This window comes from Podarcis vaucheri (assembly GCF_965113315.1).
Source record: "Podarcis vaucheri genome assembly, chromosome: 7".
Taxonomy (NCBI): Eukaryota; Metazoa; Chordata; class Lepidosauria; order Squamata; family Lacertidae; genus Podarcis; species Podarcis vaucheri.
Genome location: NC_138765.1, coordinates 69,021,943 through 69,037,390, shown reverse-complemented (window position 1 = coordinate 69,037,390; position 15,448 = coordinate 69,021,943). Strand labels below are relative to the sequence as shown.

At 45.4% G+C, this 15,448-nt stretch overlaps 1 protein-coding gene across 3 annotated transcripts in view; it reads right to left on the bottom strand.

Annotated features, from left to right (window-relative positions):
* Positions 1–2,210: 2,210 nt before the first annotated feature.
* CAMTA1 (calmodulin binding transcription activator 1) overlaps positions 2,211–15,448 on the bottom strand; it is a 724,612-nt gene continuing 711,374 nt past the window's right edge. For all 3 annotated transcript variants that reach the window (XM_082229744.1, XM_082229743.1, XM_082229745.1), the window contains one exon: positions 2,211–6,114. In XM_082229744.1, coding sequence (XP_082085870.1) covers positions 6,082–6,114 — 33 coding nt within the window. In that variant the 3' untranslated portion in view covers positions 2,211–6,081. The remainder of the gene's footprint in view (positions 6,115–15,448) is intronic.

Genomic DNA, 15,448 nt, shown 5'->3' with positions numbered 1-15,448 from the left:
TAAGGATTTTCGGCAGGTGGGCATGTTGGGCGGGACCGGACCCTGCCTGCTTTTGATTTAGAGAAAGGTTGTGGCCACAAACGGGCTAACAAGGAATTCTCGGGAAGTAGTGATGGTCACCAACCTGGATGGCTTTATAAGAGGATTAGGCGCATTCATAATTCTTCTAAATGCTGGTTGCTGGAAGCCACAGGCAGGGAGAGTGCCCTTTTGCTTGTGTCCTGCTTGTAGGCTTCCCACAGGCCAGTCACTGTGAGAACAGTATGCTAGATCAGATGGTCCCCTTTTAGCCTAATCCTGCCGGACTTGCCTTATGTTCTTAGAACAAGGCATGACAGATTATGCTCATCTCCTTTTGTTGATGAGTCCCTAGTCTGGTAGATCAGCGGGATGCTGTGGACATTGGAGTACTGCATATTGACTTCAGCAGTGCTTTTGACAATTTCCCCCCATTACACTTGTTATCTACTGGTATCTAAGGAACTGTACTTAAAGAGCATTTACAAATGCCTCTTTGTTTACCTGGAGAAGAGTGCCACGCAGGGTTTGGACCTAGGTGTGCTGTTGCTTAACACCTTTATAAATGACTGAACAAAGAAATGGAAATCTGCAGATGACACCGAACTGGGTGGTGTAGCTAAAACACTGGAAGACGGAAACAAGAAGACAGAGAAGTGGCCAAAACAAATTTCAACAGAGATAAATGTAGAGTTCAGTATGGAAGGTAGGCAAAACCTGGGCACATATGTAAGATGGCTGACTCACGGCACAACCTGTCACTCAGCCAGTCTTCCAAAGCCCAGAGAGTATTTCCACACAGAAGCAGCTCTGACGTGGCCTTTGCAGTGCTAATGGAAAGCTAGCCTAGGCTGGGCAGAAAGTGCATTTGCATTGCAAAAGCCTTTCCTGTGATTCAGCATGGAAAAGAGCACTGAGGGCAATTCAAGCCTGGCATGTACAAAATACTACTGAGAATCTTAATTGCTGGAGCCCTCTGTAATGCCAGAAGAACAGCACTGATTATTTTGAGAGGTATGGCCTGGAGAACAGGTCCAATGAGGAAAGGTGTTGGGTATGTCTAGCCAGGAAATGATATTAAAATGTTAGAGGACAGAGTCAATTTGTTTTCTGTTGCTTCAGAGCTGGAGGATGGGGGGTCCTGCAGACCTCCAGATATTGTTGAACCACCACCATCAACATGCCCAGAAATGATGGGAACCACATCATAGATTCTCCACCTGCTACTCTAGTGGGAATGCCATGAACCACAGGGCTTGAAACATTTTAAATGAAACATTAGGAAATTTCCTGATGGTATGAGGACTTTGACAGGCCAACAGACTGCTGTCTTGCAGGGCCGGCCCACCGACAGTTGCCTCAAGCGGCAGGGTGGGGAGGGTCAGCAGTCAGTTGATCACCTGCACTTGTTGCCTGTATCTGCTGCCTAGAAAGAGCAGGGCTGCTGGCTTCTAGTTTCCTGTGTGCCAGGAGATGGACGCTTCTCCCGACACCATGAAGAGAGACAGATAATCTGCATTTTCTGCGTTTCTCTTTGGTTGGAAGAGGAACCTGGCTCCCATCCACAGTTTGCCTGGCACTTGCTTCCCCATGGAATGTGAGGGCAGACAAAGGCACTGGGTGCATGGAGCAATCTGGCTGCCACGACCCCCAATCGCGTTCCTGGAAGAACAGGTTATCCTGCTAATTGGGTTTTTTTTTTAAACTACAGGTGTGTGCTAGAGATGATAAAATGCAAAAACGAACACAGCTACAAGGATTTAAAAGGTTTGGATTGAGAGCGGATTTCATTCGGATGATGGGGGTGGGGGATGGGATCCCACGGTTTGCTTATATCAAAGTTTTTCTCTACGTTTATGATACAGTAACCTTTCCTGGAATGCATTTTTTTTTAAAAAAAGTGAGGAAGAAATTGGAATATAAATATGGAATTTAACAAAACTGGAACTGTTTATGGAACACTTATGCCCATTTTGCACTCCTGAACAGGTGCCCAAACCTGACAGTGAGTTTTATCCAAGGCTAGCCTGACTCAAGAGTAAACCCACTGAAGTTAACGAACATGACTAACTTAGGTCCATTGATTTCAGTGGGTCTACTCTGAGCAGGATCTAGTCAGTGGCAACCCTGTCCGTTGAAATAGGAGTAGCTATATTAATACATGCATATCTTAAAAAAGAACAGACTTCAAGTGGGGAAATTTTCTTCATTTTTAATTTACAGCAGAAAGAATATAAAGCATTCAGAAAACATTTTCCATATTTTAAGGGCAATTCAAAACATTTTGCATGGTTCCAGCAGCTGAGTTCTTCAACAGATCCATTGATTCAGTGATGCTTTTAACATGCACAGTTACAAAAATAAAACTTACAAAAAGAGACATCTATACTAGGTTTACATGCAAGTCTCGGGGACCCCCCCTCCCCTCTGTTTGGGCGCCAACTGCTGTGTGGAACTGCCATTAAGCGTGCAACCATAGAGGGGGTTCATGTTATATTCTTTATTTCGTTCACACAGGATCGTTCGTTTCACACGTGATGTCACACAAAGGAGCAATTCTGGGTTTTGGGGAGACATACAAGAGGGTCCTGGACTCAGGCGCTCAGGCACCTCGATGATTCAGGAAGGTGGCCCCGAGTGGGGTCTTCCTGTTTCTAACTGAGTCCCGCAACCCAGGAAAGGGCAAGCAAAATATTTTTATTTATTTTAAAAAAACTGATATACTGTCTTGGGAGCGTTCTCAAACCAAACATGCCCGAGGTCATTGATATGCCCAAAGGTGATGGCCCTGATTCAGCAAGGCCTTTTGGCACGTGTCAAACTGGAATAAACACACAGGTTGTTCCAACAAGGACCCCACCTGGAGCTCTCTGAGGAACAAGGGGAGGGGGGAAATGACAGCTGTAACCCTCAGCCTGCCTTGTAGGTCCCAAGCAAGGGCTTCTTGCTCCAGCCTTGGCAGCACCCCGAGAGCCAGGCTGACACTCGGTCAACACAACACCAAGCCTGCGGATCTGGAAGGGTTGAAGCGGAAACACCTCAAGGTAGCCCTGACTCTGAAGAACCCCCTTTTAGGACAAACGGAGGGGACAGGCTCCCAAAATCGCCACAGGGTCGTGACTGGTGAGGACCGAAAGCAACAAGGGTCAGCCCAAAATGAGACTACAAGCGCACCGTTTGAAAATGGCAAGCAGAGGGTGCTGCCAAGTTGGCGCCCGCTTCTGGCTCCTTGCTCCTCTTTGCCCCCCTGTGCAAAGGGCCCAGGAAGCCCAGGGCTGGCCTGAGAGGGCAGCAGCAGGAGCTGAGGTCTCCTCTGCCCGCCTGCCCAGCTTTGGGCTTTTCTGTGTTTCCCCCCTTTACTGAACTGGGCCACAAAACAGCACTTAACAAACGTACAGAGGGGTCTAAGCAGGAGCGTCAGCACACACACCGCAGTTATTTTTCAGTCTTGGCAGTGAAATAAAGGAATTAAAAAAAGAGAAAGAGAGAGATATACAATTTCAATGAGAGAAAAGGCACGGAGAGCTCTGACCCCAGGTTGGCTTTTGTCTTTCTTTTCGCTTTTGTTGCCACAATCTTTGTGTGTTTTAACTCTTCTTTTATAAAGACACCAGTTTAAAAGCTTCACAGAATTGTGAGTATTTTTAGGCTTCACAACAAGCCTCTGAGCAAAGACTACACATTGCATCTGGTGGCTGGGATCAAGCAAGAACAATTACTCTTCCATAAAGCAAAACGCCTAGAGAGGCCAGGCCAAGCGACCAACCCACTGGCAACGTTTCAACTGGCACTAGCAGGATACAGGGCATTGGGGGGGGGGAGGCGTGCGGGATGGACAGAGGTAGCCAGGCAGAGCTGGACGGGCAGGCTGGCGGACCCCCACCGCCACCTCTGACCTGAGCTACACCCAGTCAAAAGCCAAAATAATCCATCTGACTTCAGGCGCAGCGGAGTGTAGTTCAAAAATCAAGATTTGCCCACCCCCTCACCCCTCACCCCACTTCCCAGCGTCTACATTTCACATCAGCTTCCATATCGAAATGACTCTTCTAAAACAGATTTCTTTGGCTCCTGTCTATGTGGAAATAGCAATATACCATGACACCCCTACAAAACCTGCTTGCATCTTTTAAACTTTTACTCTTTTTTTAAAATTTTGTGCAATTTTTAGTACATTGTCTGACTTCCAGCAGGAAATATGGATATGTGAAACATATTTTTTTCTACTTTCATACTATTTCTTTTTCTTTTATTTTTTTATTATTTTATGTTCATTCTAAGTGTTCTTTATTGGAGTGAGAGTGTATGGTGTTAAGCTAGATACAATTTTGTATTCTTATGATTATCTGCTTTGCAAAATAACTTAATTTTTCTTAAGCAATATTAGCATTCACTTTACTTGGCACCATTGGCAAAAAAGGAGAAATTAAATAAAATATTAAAAAGGTAACCAAGAAGGTTAAAAGAAATTTAAATAAACTCCTGGTAGCCAAAATCAAATGTAAACATAACTCTTTTTTTAAAAGTAATGTTACTTTGCCGTTTTTTTCCTAAGTCTAAATACATTTTAGCTCTTCTGCTTCTGCAGTTTAGTCATGCGTTAGCAAAATGTTCTTCTAAAGAACATTTAAAATAAAGTTTCTTATAGTGAAATAAAGTTTTTTTTGTTTCATTTTACAGACCATAAGCCACTAATGCTTTGCTTTTTCATGTCTTCTTTTTGTCCTTGAATTCATGCACATCTGTTTTAGTATATACAATATGTACAAACATCCACACTCTTCTCGTTCATTCAGACAAAACTATACAAATACGCAAATTTCTCTTGCCAAGTTATTGACCCTTTGTGAATAAAATAGTTAGCAATTAATCAATATATTCCCTTTCAAATATTTATTTCTCATTTCCATTTCTACCTTCTCTCTATGTACAGAAACTGCCTAGGTTTTCTTTTTTTTCTTTTTTGAGATGAAATAGCCAAAACAAGAGATTTACTGGCCGGAATGCAGCACCCGACTGCTCGCTCCCTTCGGTGGTAGAAATGTCCAGTCAGCTTATTTGCATGTGACTCTTCGGTCGAACAAGAGGTCTGCAGGTTACCAAAATGCTTTACAAATCATCATTGTTATTAAAGAAGTAAAAATCTTGCGTGAAGTAAGGCCAGAAAATAAAGTGCCAAATATGAGAAGTGCATATGGCAGCTGAGATACTTGAAGGCTCGAGAAAGAGAGAGAGAGAGAGAAAGAGAGAGAGAGCACAAGAGAGAGACAGAGAGACAGAGAGAAAGAAAAAGGAAAACCACCGAACCAAAAGGATCTTTTTGCTTGAGCTGCTCACCCATTCTCTCTCCCCCGCCCCGCACCCCACCCTCTTGCAAAATACCCGTTTGCCTTAAAAACACTGACAGCTTTCTGGGAAAAGTCCCACGGGATACATTTAAAACCAGCAGATCTAAAAAGTTGCAGAGAGAGATTCGATGAAGAACAAAAAGACACAGGTGTGCAAAGGAGGTGATGGAGGAGGGAAGATGGAGGCCCCGTGCAAGACGGAAGGAAGGTGAGCAGCGCCTTTCCACAGGGAATCCCAACGGTTCCGGGTCTTGGAGATGATTGACAGGTGCAGGAATAGCATTCTTGGGTTGTGGGGTTTTTGCTTTTTTTGGTATTATTATTTGTACAGTTCCACACATTGTTTGTTTTGTTTTAATACAGCCCTATATGAAAAGGATAATTAATTGCTTCTCTTTTTTTTCATATTTGAGAGGAACGAAGCAACTCATGAAAACGCCTTCCGGGTGTCACTTTCCCCCCCATGATCCAACCAAAGATTTGAGTTCCAAGATGTCTTGCTGAACAAATTAAAAGTTGTCCATGAAAGTGCAAATGTAATGACTAAACATTACCATTAAAATCCTGCAGCCGAAATTCTCGGCACTGCAGTCAGTTTCTTTTTTTTAATATTTTTTTTGTAGTTGTTGCATGTTTCTGCTAAAAACAGAAAATGAAAACAGTCTGAAAAGCAATGTCACATTGCTACGGGATGCTGCCGCCGCCGCCTCTTTCTTCAAGTTCCTTGGCCTTTTTCAATTCTTTCGCTCTGAAATGAAAGAAAAGGGAAAATGGGGGAAAGGTATGACGTTTCTGTTTCCAAAACCCTTGGTGTGAAAAACGAAAAGGCATTATGCATTTCTTTATTTTTATTTTTTGGCAGAGGAAGTAACCACCTCATTTTTCTCCCATATTTCACCAATAATTTAAGAAAAGAAAGAAATTAACTGTATCCAGTAGTCCCAAAAGGCAAGTGTCATTTGAAGCAGCTTCTAGGAAAAAGCTGGGGCGGGGGGGAGGGAAGAATAGCTTGAACTCTGAAAAGACAGAAGATCTATCTGTAGACTGGTAGTTCCCATGTCTAGAATATATGCCAGTCACCTGTTCTGGATACTGCTATGCTTCTTTTGAAATAACAGCCTTGCAGTTTGGGAGTGCTTATGGATCCACCTTTGTCCCTAGAGGCTCAGGAGGCCTCAGGAGCTAGGAATGTCTTTTACCAGCCTTGTTGGTGTGTCAGATACAGACGTTCTTGGACAGGGACAGTCTGGCCATGGTGATTTATGCATTGGAAGCTTCAATATTTGATTACTGTACTGCAATGCATCTACGTGGAGCTACCCTTAGGCCTTGTCCAGAGGCTTCAGCTGGTGCCAAACACTGTGGCTAGACTTGTTGGGGGTCTGACTGTTGCCAGCACAAACCTCTGGTGCTCAAGTTTGTACTCATAGAATCATAGAGTTGGAAGAGACCACAAGGGCCATCGAGTCCAACCCCCTGCCAAGCAGGAAACCCCACAACCTGGCTGCTGATTCGCAACTGGGCCAGTTTCAAGATCCTTGTATTAATTTACAAAGTATTTTAAGAATTTGGCTGCAAGACACCTGAAGGATGGCCTAATCCCTTATATCCCTGTTCGATCAATGAGGTCTTTGGGGGGCATCACTGTTAACAGTCCCATGTGGCTCAGATGCATGTAGCCACACATTTAGCGTGGGCCCAATTTTATGAAACTCCTAATTGCAGTCAGACAGGTCCCCTGCCTACTGAACTTCTGGCATCTACTAAAAATATTTTTTTAATCCCAGCTGGTCTTTTAATTGAAGTTTGATTTTATAGTTTTAACTGGTTTATACTTTTTGTATTGCATTTTTGTAAACTGCTTAGACTATTGTAGTTAAGTAGTATATAAATGAATTGTTTAAATAAAAAACATTTAAATGTACATTAAAAAAATAATCCAGAGGGGTGGTGGTGCTTGATCCATATCGGAATCCCAATAGGTAGCATGTAATGGTTTGTGTACTTTTAACCCTTTGCCTTCTGCTGCGATCCCAATCAGGACCCTATACCTGCAGTTTGCATGGAGGAATAAAGCTCTCATCTAAGCAAACAGGTGTTTTCGCCCAAATTCCCTGTTGCCCACCAAGCAAGATTCCTGATCTGGATTGCCCCTTCAGACCAGCTACACGTAAAAGGTACAGGTACTTAGTGGTAGCAACATAGCAAGGGCTTCTTGTCTCTCCCTCAGCCCCGCCTCTGGTCAACAACTGGCCAAGATAAGTTCAACATAAAGACCAGCCTTTCTCCTGAACCTTCTGTTGCATATGTGGGAGTTCAAGGTATGCACAGGAACTCTCCATGAGACCAATAATGATGCTCATTTCAAGGTGGGGTCAGACAACCTGCTCACAACCAGCTTGGCCATCTTTGCTGGACAGTGAGCATGCTGAAGGGATGAAAATATCATCTAGCAATGCACTTCCACTGGTTGAAGCAATGGGCAAGTTGTCTAGCGCCAAGTGAAATATCAGACGAGTAACTTTTCCTGGTGATCGACTTATCCTGTCTTTTCTCTCTTTATGTGCCTCTGTTGGAGATAACACTGGCCCGCCAGGCTTCCCAACTGGCTCCTTGGCCAAGACAGAGGTTGGAATGACCTTTCCTTTTTTTGTCCCATGAAGCTAGAAACCTTTCCCTCTCTTTTATAGTTCTTGTCACTGTCCACAAAGCCCTTTTGTCAAGCGTCTTCCCACCTCTCTCTTGACTTGCAACCTGGCCAAGTAGGCACACCATGTTCACAGTGAGTTGAGGTAATAGACATGTTAAATTCAGAAAGAGGAGATACATGTGTCAGGCCAGGCGTGCTTTTCCCATGCAAAGCCCACATTTTCCCATTGTGGACTCATTCACTGAGGTAGAAGACCCACCTGCTATGGGGTCTCATTGAGGACATGCATGATCAATCGAAGCTGGTGGCTCCTTTGCAGACATGCTGAGTCATGCAAAGTCTAGGCTAACAGAGCACTTCTGCTGGAGTGGAGGGGATGCAAGTCATGCTTTGTTGGCACCATCTGTCATCATCAGCATGCAGTGTCTGGACTGGTGGAGACCAGTTGCCATTGTCTGGAAAATGCATGCGGATTCTCGCCACATTCCACATTTGCGCGAGTACAGATGTCATCTAGAAATTTACACAACACCTTCCTTGGGACCAAATCAGGTGGCTGACTTGCTTGAATGCTGAGGTTTAAACACCAGACCAACTACTTAATGGATAGACAATTGTTGACTCTTGAGGTATTAAGAGCTTTGTGATGCTCCTTAGCTGAAATGGATGTACACTCTAGAGCTGCAGTTTCTGACGTGACAAGATGTAACAGTGGCATTTAACGTGAGCCTCACCTCCATATACCTGTGCAGACTCAGCTTGATGTAATGGATGTGTTGGCGATAGATGGGTGGCTCCTTGCTGTCTAGGCTTGCTGGCTGCCTGCAACCAGGTTGGGCTAGAGATGGATCAGGCCCCTTTTTCTGTGTGGGTGCTGGGGCAGGGGAGTGATACTAACTTGCTTTGAGTTACTGTTTCAAACACAGGTAGGTTTAAAATAATTTTATGCTTTGTTGGAAACACTATATCCAGTTTTACAACTATGTGCAGACTACTAAATCGATAATATATAGTGCTAATGAAATTGCAGGTTCAATACAACCATGACGCCACCAGCCAAAATCGCATCCTTCCTCTCCTTCCTCCTCGATGCAAAGACACTTCTCCCCGTTTTGCAAAAGACCCAATATTCCAATTTATCGTATTCAGCAAAATTTATATACCATTAGTCAAATCTCCTAATATTGCTCCCACTTGCTTTTGATTGTGTTGCTATTTTCTCTTATTTTGCAAAAAACTTTAAGCTGCAAACATTTGAAGAGCACTTTGACTTTTTTGGGATATGTTCAGAAAAAGGCCTCCCATCCCAGCAGACCTTGGCTATGTTCTCGAACTATCCTACCATTTCAATGGAGATGGTGGTGAGGCTCAACAGGCCTAGCCAGCACTCCATGGAAGGGGAATGCACACCCTCAAACCTATCCCCCAATCTTCTGCAGCAGTAGGAAGGAAGTCTGGAGACCACTTAGGCCATTCTGAATAGGAGACACTGGCATGTTTCTCCTCCCAAATGGATAGGCATAAAAATATCCCTTCCACCCACTCTCTCCAATGTTTCATTGTGCAATCCTATTCACACTTACACCCGTGTAAGCACCGTGGAGAACACTGTGATTTACTGATGAAGAAGCACAGGAATCAACTACAAGATACAGTAGCAAATATAGTTGAAAACACCCTGATTAGTTGAAAAGTCTAAAAAGTGGAGTGGGTATTTGTACACTTAGTGGTCAAACCCCGAGGCATGAAGATTACACTACAATAGAGGCAGACATCCAGACACCATAGAGTTAAACAAGCCCCACACAGAGCAGAATACTGAGTCGGATCTTCCATCTCCTTTCCCCATTCTAATCTGATGAGGGTTGGGCGGTTGCTTCCAGTAGCACCCAGAACATCTTATTTGTGGGATAGAAGCTTCATTTACAATTTAGATGATATGGATGCAGCTGAGAACTTTAAACTAGAAACACTTTCACTGTGCATCCTTTCAATAAAGGATGTGGTCACACCCCCACACCCCGCGGCCAAGTAGATGCCTCACTCCCCCTCCAAGCAGAGAATTTCCTTTGCTGCTTTCTTTGATGAATCACAAGGGGGTTGCATAACATATTGAAGAAGCAATGGCAGAAGCAGAAGCCCTGAAAAGCCACCTGCGGACAAAGCCCTCTGCCCAATTATCCACCTCCCCACCCCAACTTCAGATGACGATATTGTGAGCAAAATGAGTTAGGTCTAGTTAGGCGGGGAAAATAACTTTGTAAGAGCAGAGAAATGGCTGAGTGAGTAAAAAGCACATTGCAAAGCTGTCTTGCATCACAGCGGATTCCAAAATGCCCAGCCAAAGAAATGCTGGATGAAGTGGACAGCAGAACTGGTTGGGGCAATGCGAAAGGTCAGAAACTGACCGGTGAAGGAAAAGGAGCAGAGGGTGGCAGTGGAGTGGGTGGAGCCCCAGGGTGGGACTTTAGAATCAGTTACCTGTTTCTCTTAGAGCAGTAATGGCTCGTGGGAAATTTGGGAAATGGGGGCTCCTCCCTTTTTCCAGATCTCTCATTTGGGTTGCAAAGCAAAAAGAGAGAGAAGGCCCAATAAGAGAGACACCCCAGAGCATGTGGCCTGCAACTTAACACACTGATTTGTACTTCGAAAGAATTCAGCTCCTGAAAGAGGCAAACGGAACAAGATTACTTTGGAAATGGTGGCTGTGGCTGCCTTGACGCAGACCACATGTGATGCGTTATTTTCTCATCCCTGCTCTTTTGGACAAGTTTAGACAAGTGGTGACGGGTGTCTTAAGTCACATGGACTTATTGAGAACTGGGCTGCAGCAACCCTTTCTCCCTCCCTTCTTCAACAGGGCCTCCCCAGCCTAATTCCAGGCCAAACTTCCTCTTCCTATCCCTCTTCTTTGTGTAGTGAAAGGCATTTGTCTGCTGGCTGTTTCCCTCCCTCCCAGCCTTTCAGAGTTTCTCAACAGTTCCTCCTACTGCTCCTATTACTGGCTTCTCTCTGTGCTCCCACCTGCCCTGCCTCCTTGGGTGGCTTTCTTGCGCTTAACCCCAGATTGGCTTTCCAACAACAAATCCACCATTCTCTTTAGCCTCACTCTTGACCTTTGAAAGTCTCTCCCTGGTGTTGTTTCCACCTCACCGATGGATCTCAGGCCCTGATGCTGCAGGGAGATGCTGGATTTGCCCAAGGCATGAGAAGTCCAGGTTAAGCAAGAAAGAAAGAAAGACACCATCTAACTATGCACTCTCAAGGTGGCACAAGAACTGGGAAACTGATGAGACTTCAGAAGAAACCAAAAATCCAGTGTCACATATAAATGGCTAGTGGTTAATCAGGTTTCAAACATAGTAAGAGACATACTTACCAAAACACACTATTGTCAGTACTCAGTCACCCTTATTGAATATAGCAATGAATATACTACAACCTGTTTAAATACAGATGCTGCTATCAGTGGGACCACTCCCAGATCTGGAAAATTTATCTTTGCACCCGAGGAAGCTGCACAGCAGAGACAGCCAATGGGTTGCCCTTCAGAAAATATTGGACTCCAATTCCCCCTAGCCAGGATAGCCAAAAGTTAGGGATGAAGGGAGTTGGGATCCAGCAAAATTGGGTGGGGGAACCATGTTGGTTACCCCCCACTCAATAGAGAACTGTGAAAACAGCAGCTCTGAAAGGTTTGCCTGTGGGAACCCTTCAGACATGTCCTTCATGGAGCTGTTAAGATGTACACTTTGACTAGAGAGGTCTTTTTTATTCAACCATATTCATGAGAGGGCTGTACATGTAAGGAAACTTACTCACTGAACATAGTATGTATATTTTTTTGCCAATTGCCCATTTTTCTTCTTTAACATGAAATGGCAGCAACAGCTAAGCCTGCTTTGACATGCAAAAGTGCAAGGAACCCCTTATACAGCTATGACAGCTGTTCCCTGAGCAGCCCCCAAGCTGTGGGGCCAAGACAGTGTTGCCTTGCCAGCGGGAAACCCCACCCCTTTCCCAATTAGAAATGTCTCACACAGCTGAGCTACATGCTTCCCTCCTCCACTGCTTCCAGGGAATGCCCTGTGTGCAAGTGAAGGGGCCAGGACCCCATTCCTGTGCAAAGCTCACAGGGCAGTGCCAGAGCACCATTGCACTAGTATGGAAGGGTCACCACTGGCAGAGGAACCATGAAACCCCATTGCAGGAGCTCTGGAAACAGCCATGCTGAACTACAGATCAGATCCCAGCTAAGGCTTCTCCACTCCAGGTCAGAGCTGTGGACAGCTATTCCTGTATCCAGACCAGCAGTGCATATTCTCAAGCCCAAAGATGCCTTGGAGGTCAGTCACTGGAACTGAGAGCTGGAGCAGGCAGACCGTAGTGCTCTGTTGAGCAGGCAGAGTAAGAAAGCCCAGAGTCCCAGGACTTACGTTATGTCTGTCCAATCCAGAGGCTTCATCTAGATCACACTGACTCTGAGGCTTATGCATGCACACACATATACATACTCATCGATGGGTTATTAGGCTAGGCCCAGGTTTCAAACCTCAAAATCTTCCTATGCTTTGTGACTCCTTGTCATGGCAAAAGCAGCTGCGCAGCATTTGCCCACTCCTGAACCAGGACAGAGACCTGGACAAGAGAAGCCAGACTAGGCCTGCCTCAGAGCTTCTAACTGAAAGAGGCCAGCTGTGTGAGCGCTTTGTGCTGTGAGGTGAATGGGGGCTGTACAAATTCTCATGGCAACTGGGAAGGAGCAGCAGCAGCATTCAGAGGTGTGAGTGTGTCCCGCACATGCACAGCAACGGCAGTCGCAGCCGCAGCAGGTGTGGCCTTGTATAGGAGGGCAGAGCAGCAGCAGCTCTCTCTTGTTTGCTCTTGTGGGGAAATCAAAGTAGCAGAGATGGTCAAGGCCGCCTGAAGCAGAAGTCCTGGGGGTTGCAACGTGAGGAGGAGGTGGAGGCACAGGAGTGGGTCTGGGCTGACATGAACCATGCTAAAAACAGGTGCCCAAAGCCACCTGAACATGCAACCACCCAATTCTCCCTGAAGGGACGGACCATGGCACAGGTGGCTCCTATTCCACACCTCCACACACCTTTGTCCCTGGCTCAGAATGCCCAGGCAGAGTAGATCCATTTGAAACAATAGACATGGCTAAGTTAGGACCATTAATTTTCATTATTATATTTATTTATATCCCACCTTTTTCCCTGACAGGGACTCAAGGCAGCTTACACAGAAGTAGAAACAACAGCCTATGCTGAGTAAAACTTATTTGATGGGTGGGGTATAAATAAAATCATCATCATCATCCAACATTCTAGCATAGTGTTTTTATCTCCATTTTGATCTGCATATTCACTCCCTATTTTATATTTTCATTTTGCATAAAACTGCTGATTTGGATTCCTGGGCTTTTCTGAATCCTGGATACCTTCAACGGCGGGTGATCCATCTCCCGACATTGGACTATAAAACTGTTGTTAAGGCACCTGGGAAAGCAGGAATTGTCAAGTAGGAGACTTGGGAGTTCATCTAGCTGTTTTCCTACTCCTGAGATCAACAGAGAGAAGTGGGAATCCTAGACTATGCCCCAAGTGACATACATGGTTGGTAGCAAGGAGAGGGAGAGACAAAAAGAGAATGGGACACCTGTTGCTTCTGGGTTATCTTACAGGGTTGGTGCGCCATGGCAAGTCCAGATTTGGTGCTGATTTGTGTGGAAGTGCCCTGTGGTTGCCAGTGAGATTAAAGCTCTCACTTCCCTTCGACAAATCTGCAAAATTACTGAAGGACCTGATTGGACTCTCCTCCACCCGCCTAAATAGAACATAGTTGAATAACTAAAATGGTATTTTGGGGTTCACCCCCTAGAATGCTTTTAGGTCAGCTGTCAGATCAAGATCCTTTGCAAAGCAAAGATCCATATTACAGATGCTCAGCTGATGGCCAAATGTAGCAGCTTTCATGGCTTTTGTTGGGAAGTGGCTGCCTGCACTTACTACTAGGAAAGACTCTGCCTCCTGCCGCAAGGCCTCCCTCTCAGCACTTTGGGGGGCTCTCTCTTACTGTGCCTGCCTTTATGTGTTTCTGAGTCAGCCCCAGGCTCTGGACTCTCATGTCCCCCTCTCTCATCAGCACTGTGAGTTTTCTCTTTGCTCACCCCCTAGGTGCCTAGTCCTAGCAGCAACTGTTTCTACCTGTCAGAGCAGCTGTCCTAACACCTCCCTTCACAAGCTGTGCTATGGGGCTGCTCCATGGACACAATCCTGAAGCTATTTATCATGCCTCTAAGGCCTGGATGATAGGGACGCGGGTGGCGCTGTGGGTTAAACCACAGAGCCTAGAACTTGCCGATCGGAAGGTTGGCGGTTCGAATCCCCGTGATGGGGTGAGCTCCCGTTGTTCAGTCCCTGCTCCTGCCAACCTAGCAGTTTGAAAGCACGTCAAAGTGCAAGTAGATAAATAGGTACCGCTCCGGCGGGAAGATAAATGGCGTTTCCGTGTGCTGCTTTGGTTCGCCAGAAGCGGCTTAGTCAGGCTGGCCACATGACCCAGAAGCTGTCTGCGGACAAACGCTGGCTCCTTCAGCCTATAGAGCGAGATGAGTGCACAACCCCAAAGTCGGTCACAACTGGACCTAATGGTCAGGGGTCCCTTTACCTTTAAGGCCTAGCTGAACTGAGAGACACCCCACGTCCCCCTTGCATGCTGGGAATTCTCCTCACTTTGCAGCCCTGTAAAAATTGCCAGGCGAAGGGAGAGAATGAGGTGGTGCAGTGGCATTTTTTACTGTAGGATACCAAACATGGCATCATCAACAAACTTAAGGGACAATCAGTAAACAAACATGTTGCTTTTTCTTTTTTCAAATCCCAGCTCGGCAGCACACAACTGTTTTAAAGGTATTGTATAAAAGGGAAAGCTCCCTCACCATTACCAAATGTGCCAGTAGATTTTGTAACGGGAGAGTCAAATGGCATCAAAATGGGTTCCACTGTCCAAAACCGGTGTCCACACTGCAGTGAACAGACCCTGCCATTCACACACACTTGTTACAAAGTGTGTTCACATAGGCGTGAGGTGACTCTCCAGCCCCTTTCAAAAGCAATTCTTCTGCATCAGTCCAGCCTTGCATTTGTGAATGGGAGTCTTCCTTGCCCACAGTACTGAGGCAGTGGACAGACTTCCATTTGCTCAGCATCCATGCACTTCCATCACTGGATTGTGAAGCCATACACACACAATGGTGTCAGCCACAACCCACATCTTTCTAGTAGTTTCTTGAGAAATACTGTATTTGATGGTGTTTTGATGGTGGCGTTGAGAAATTATCTTGCTGGGGAACTTTAGGATTCCAACACAGAACTACATGCCAAAGAGTTCCCCGAGTAGAGGGAATGGCTATTAATCCAATTAAAAA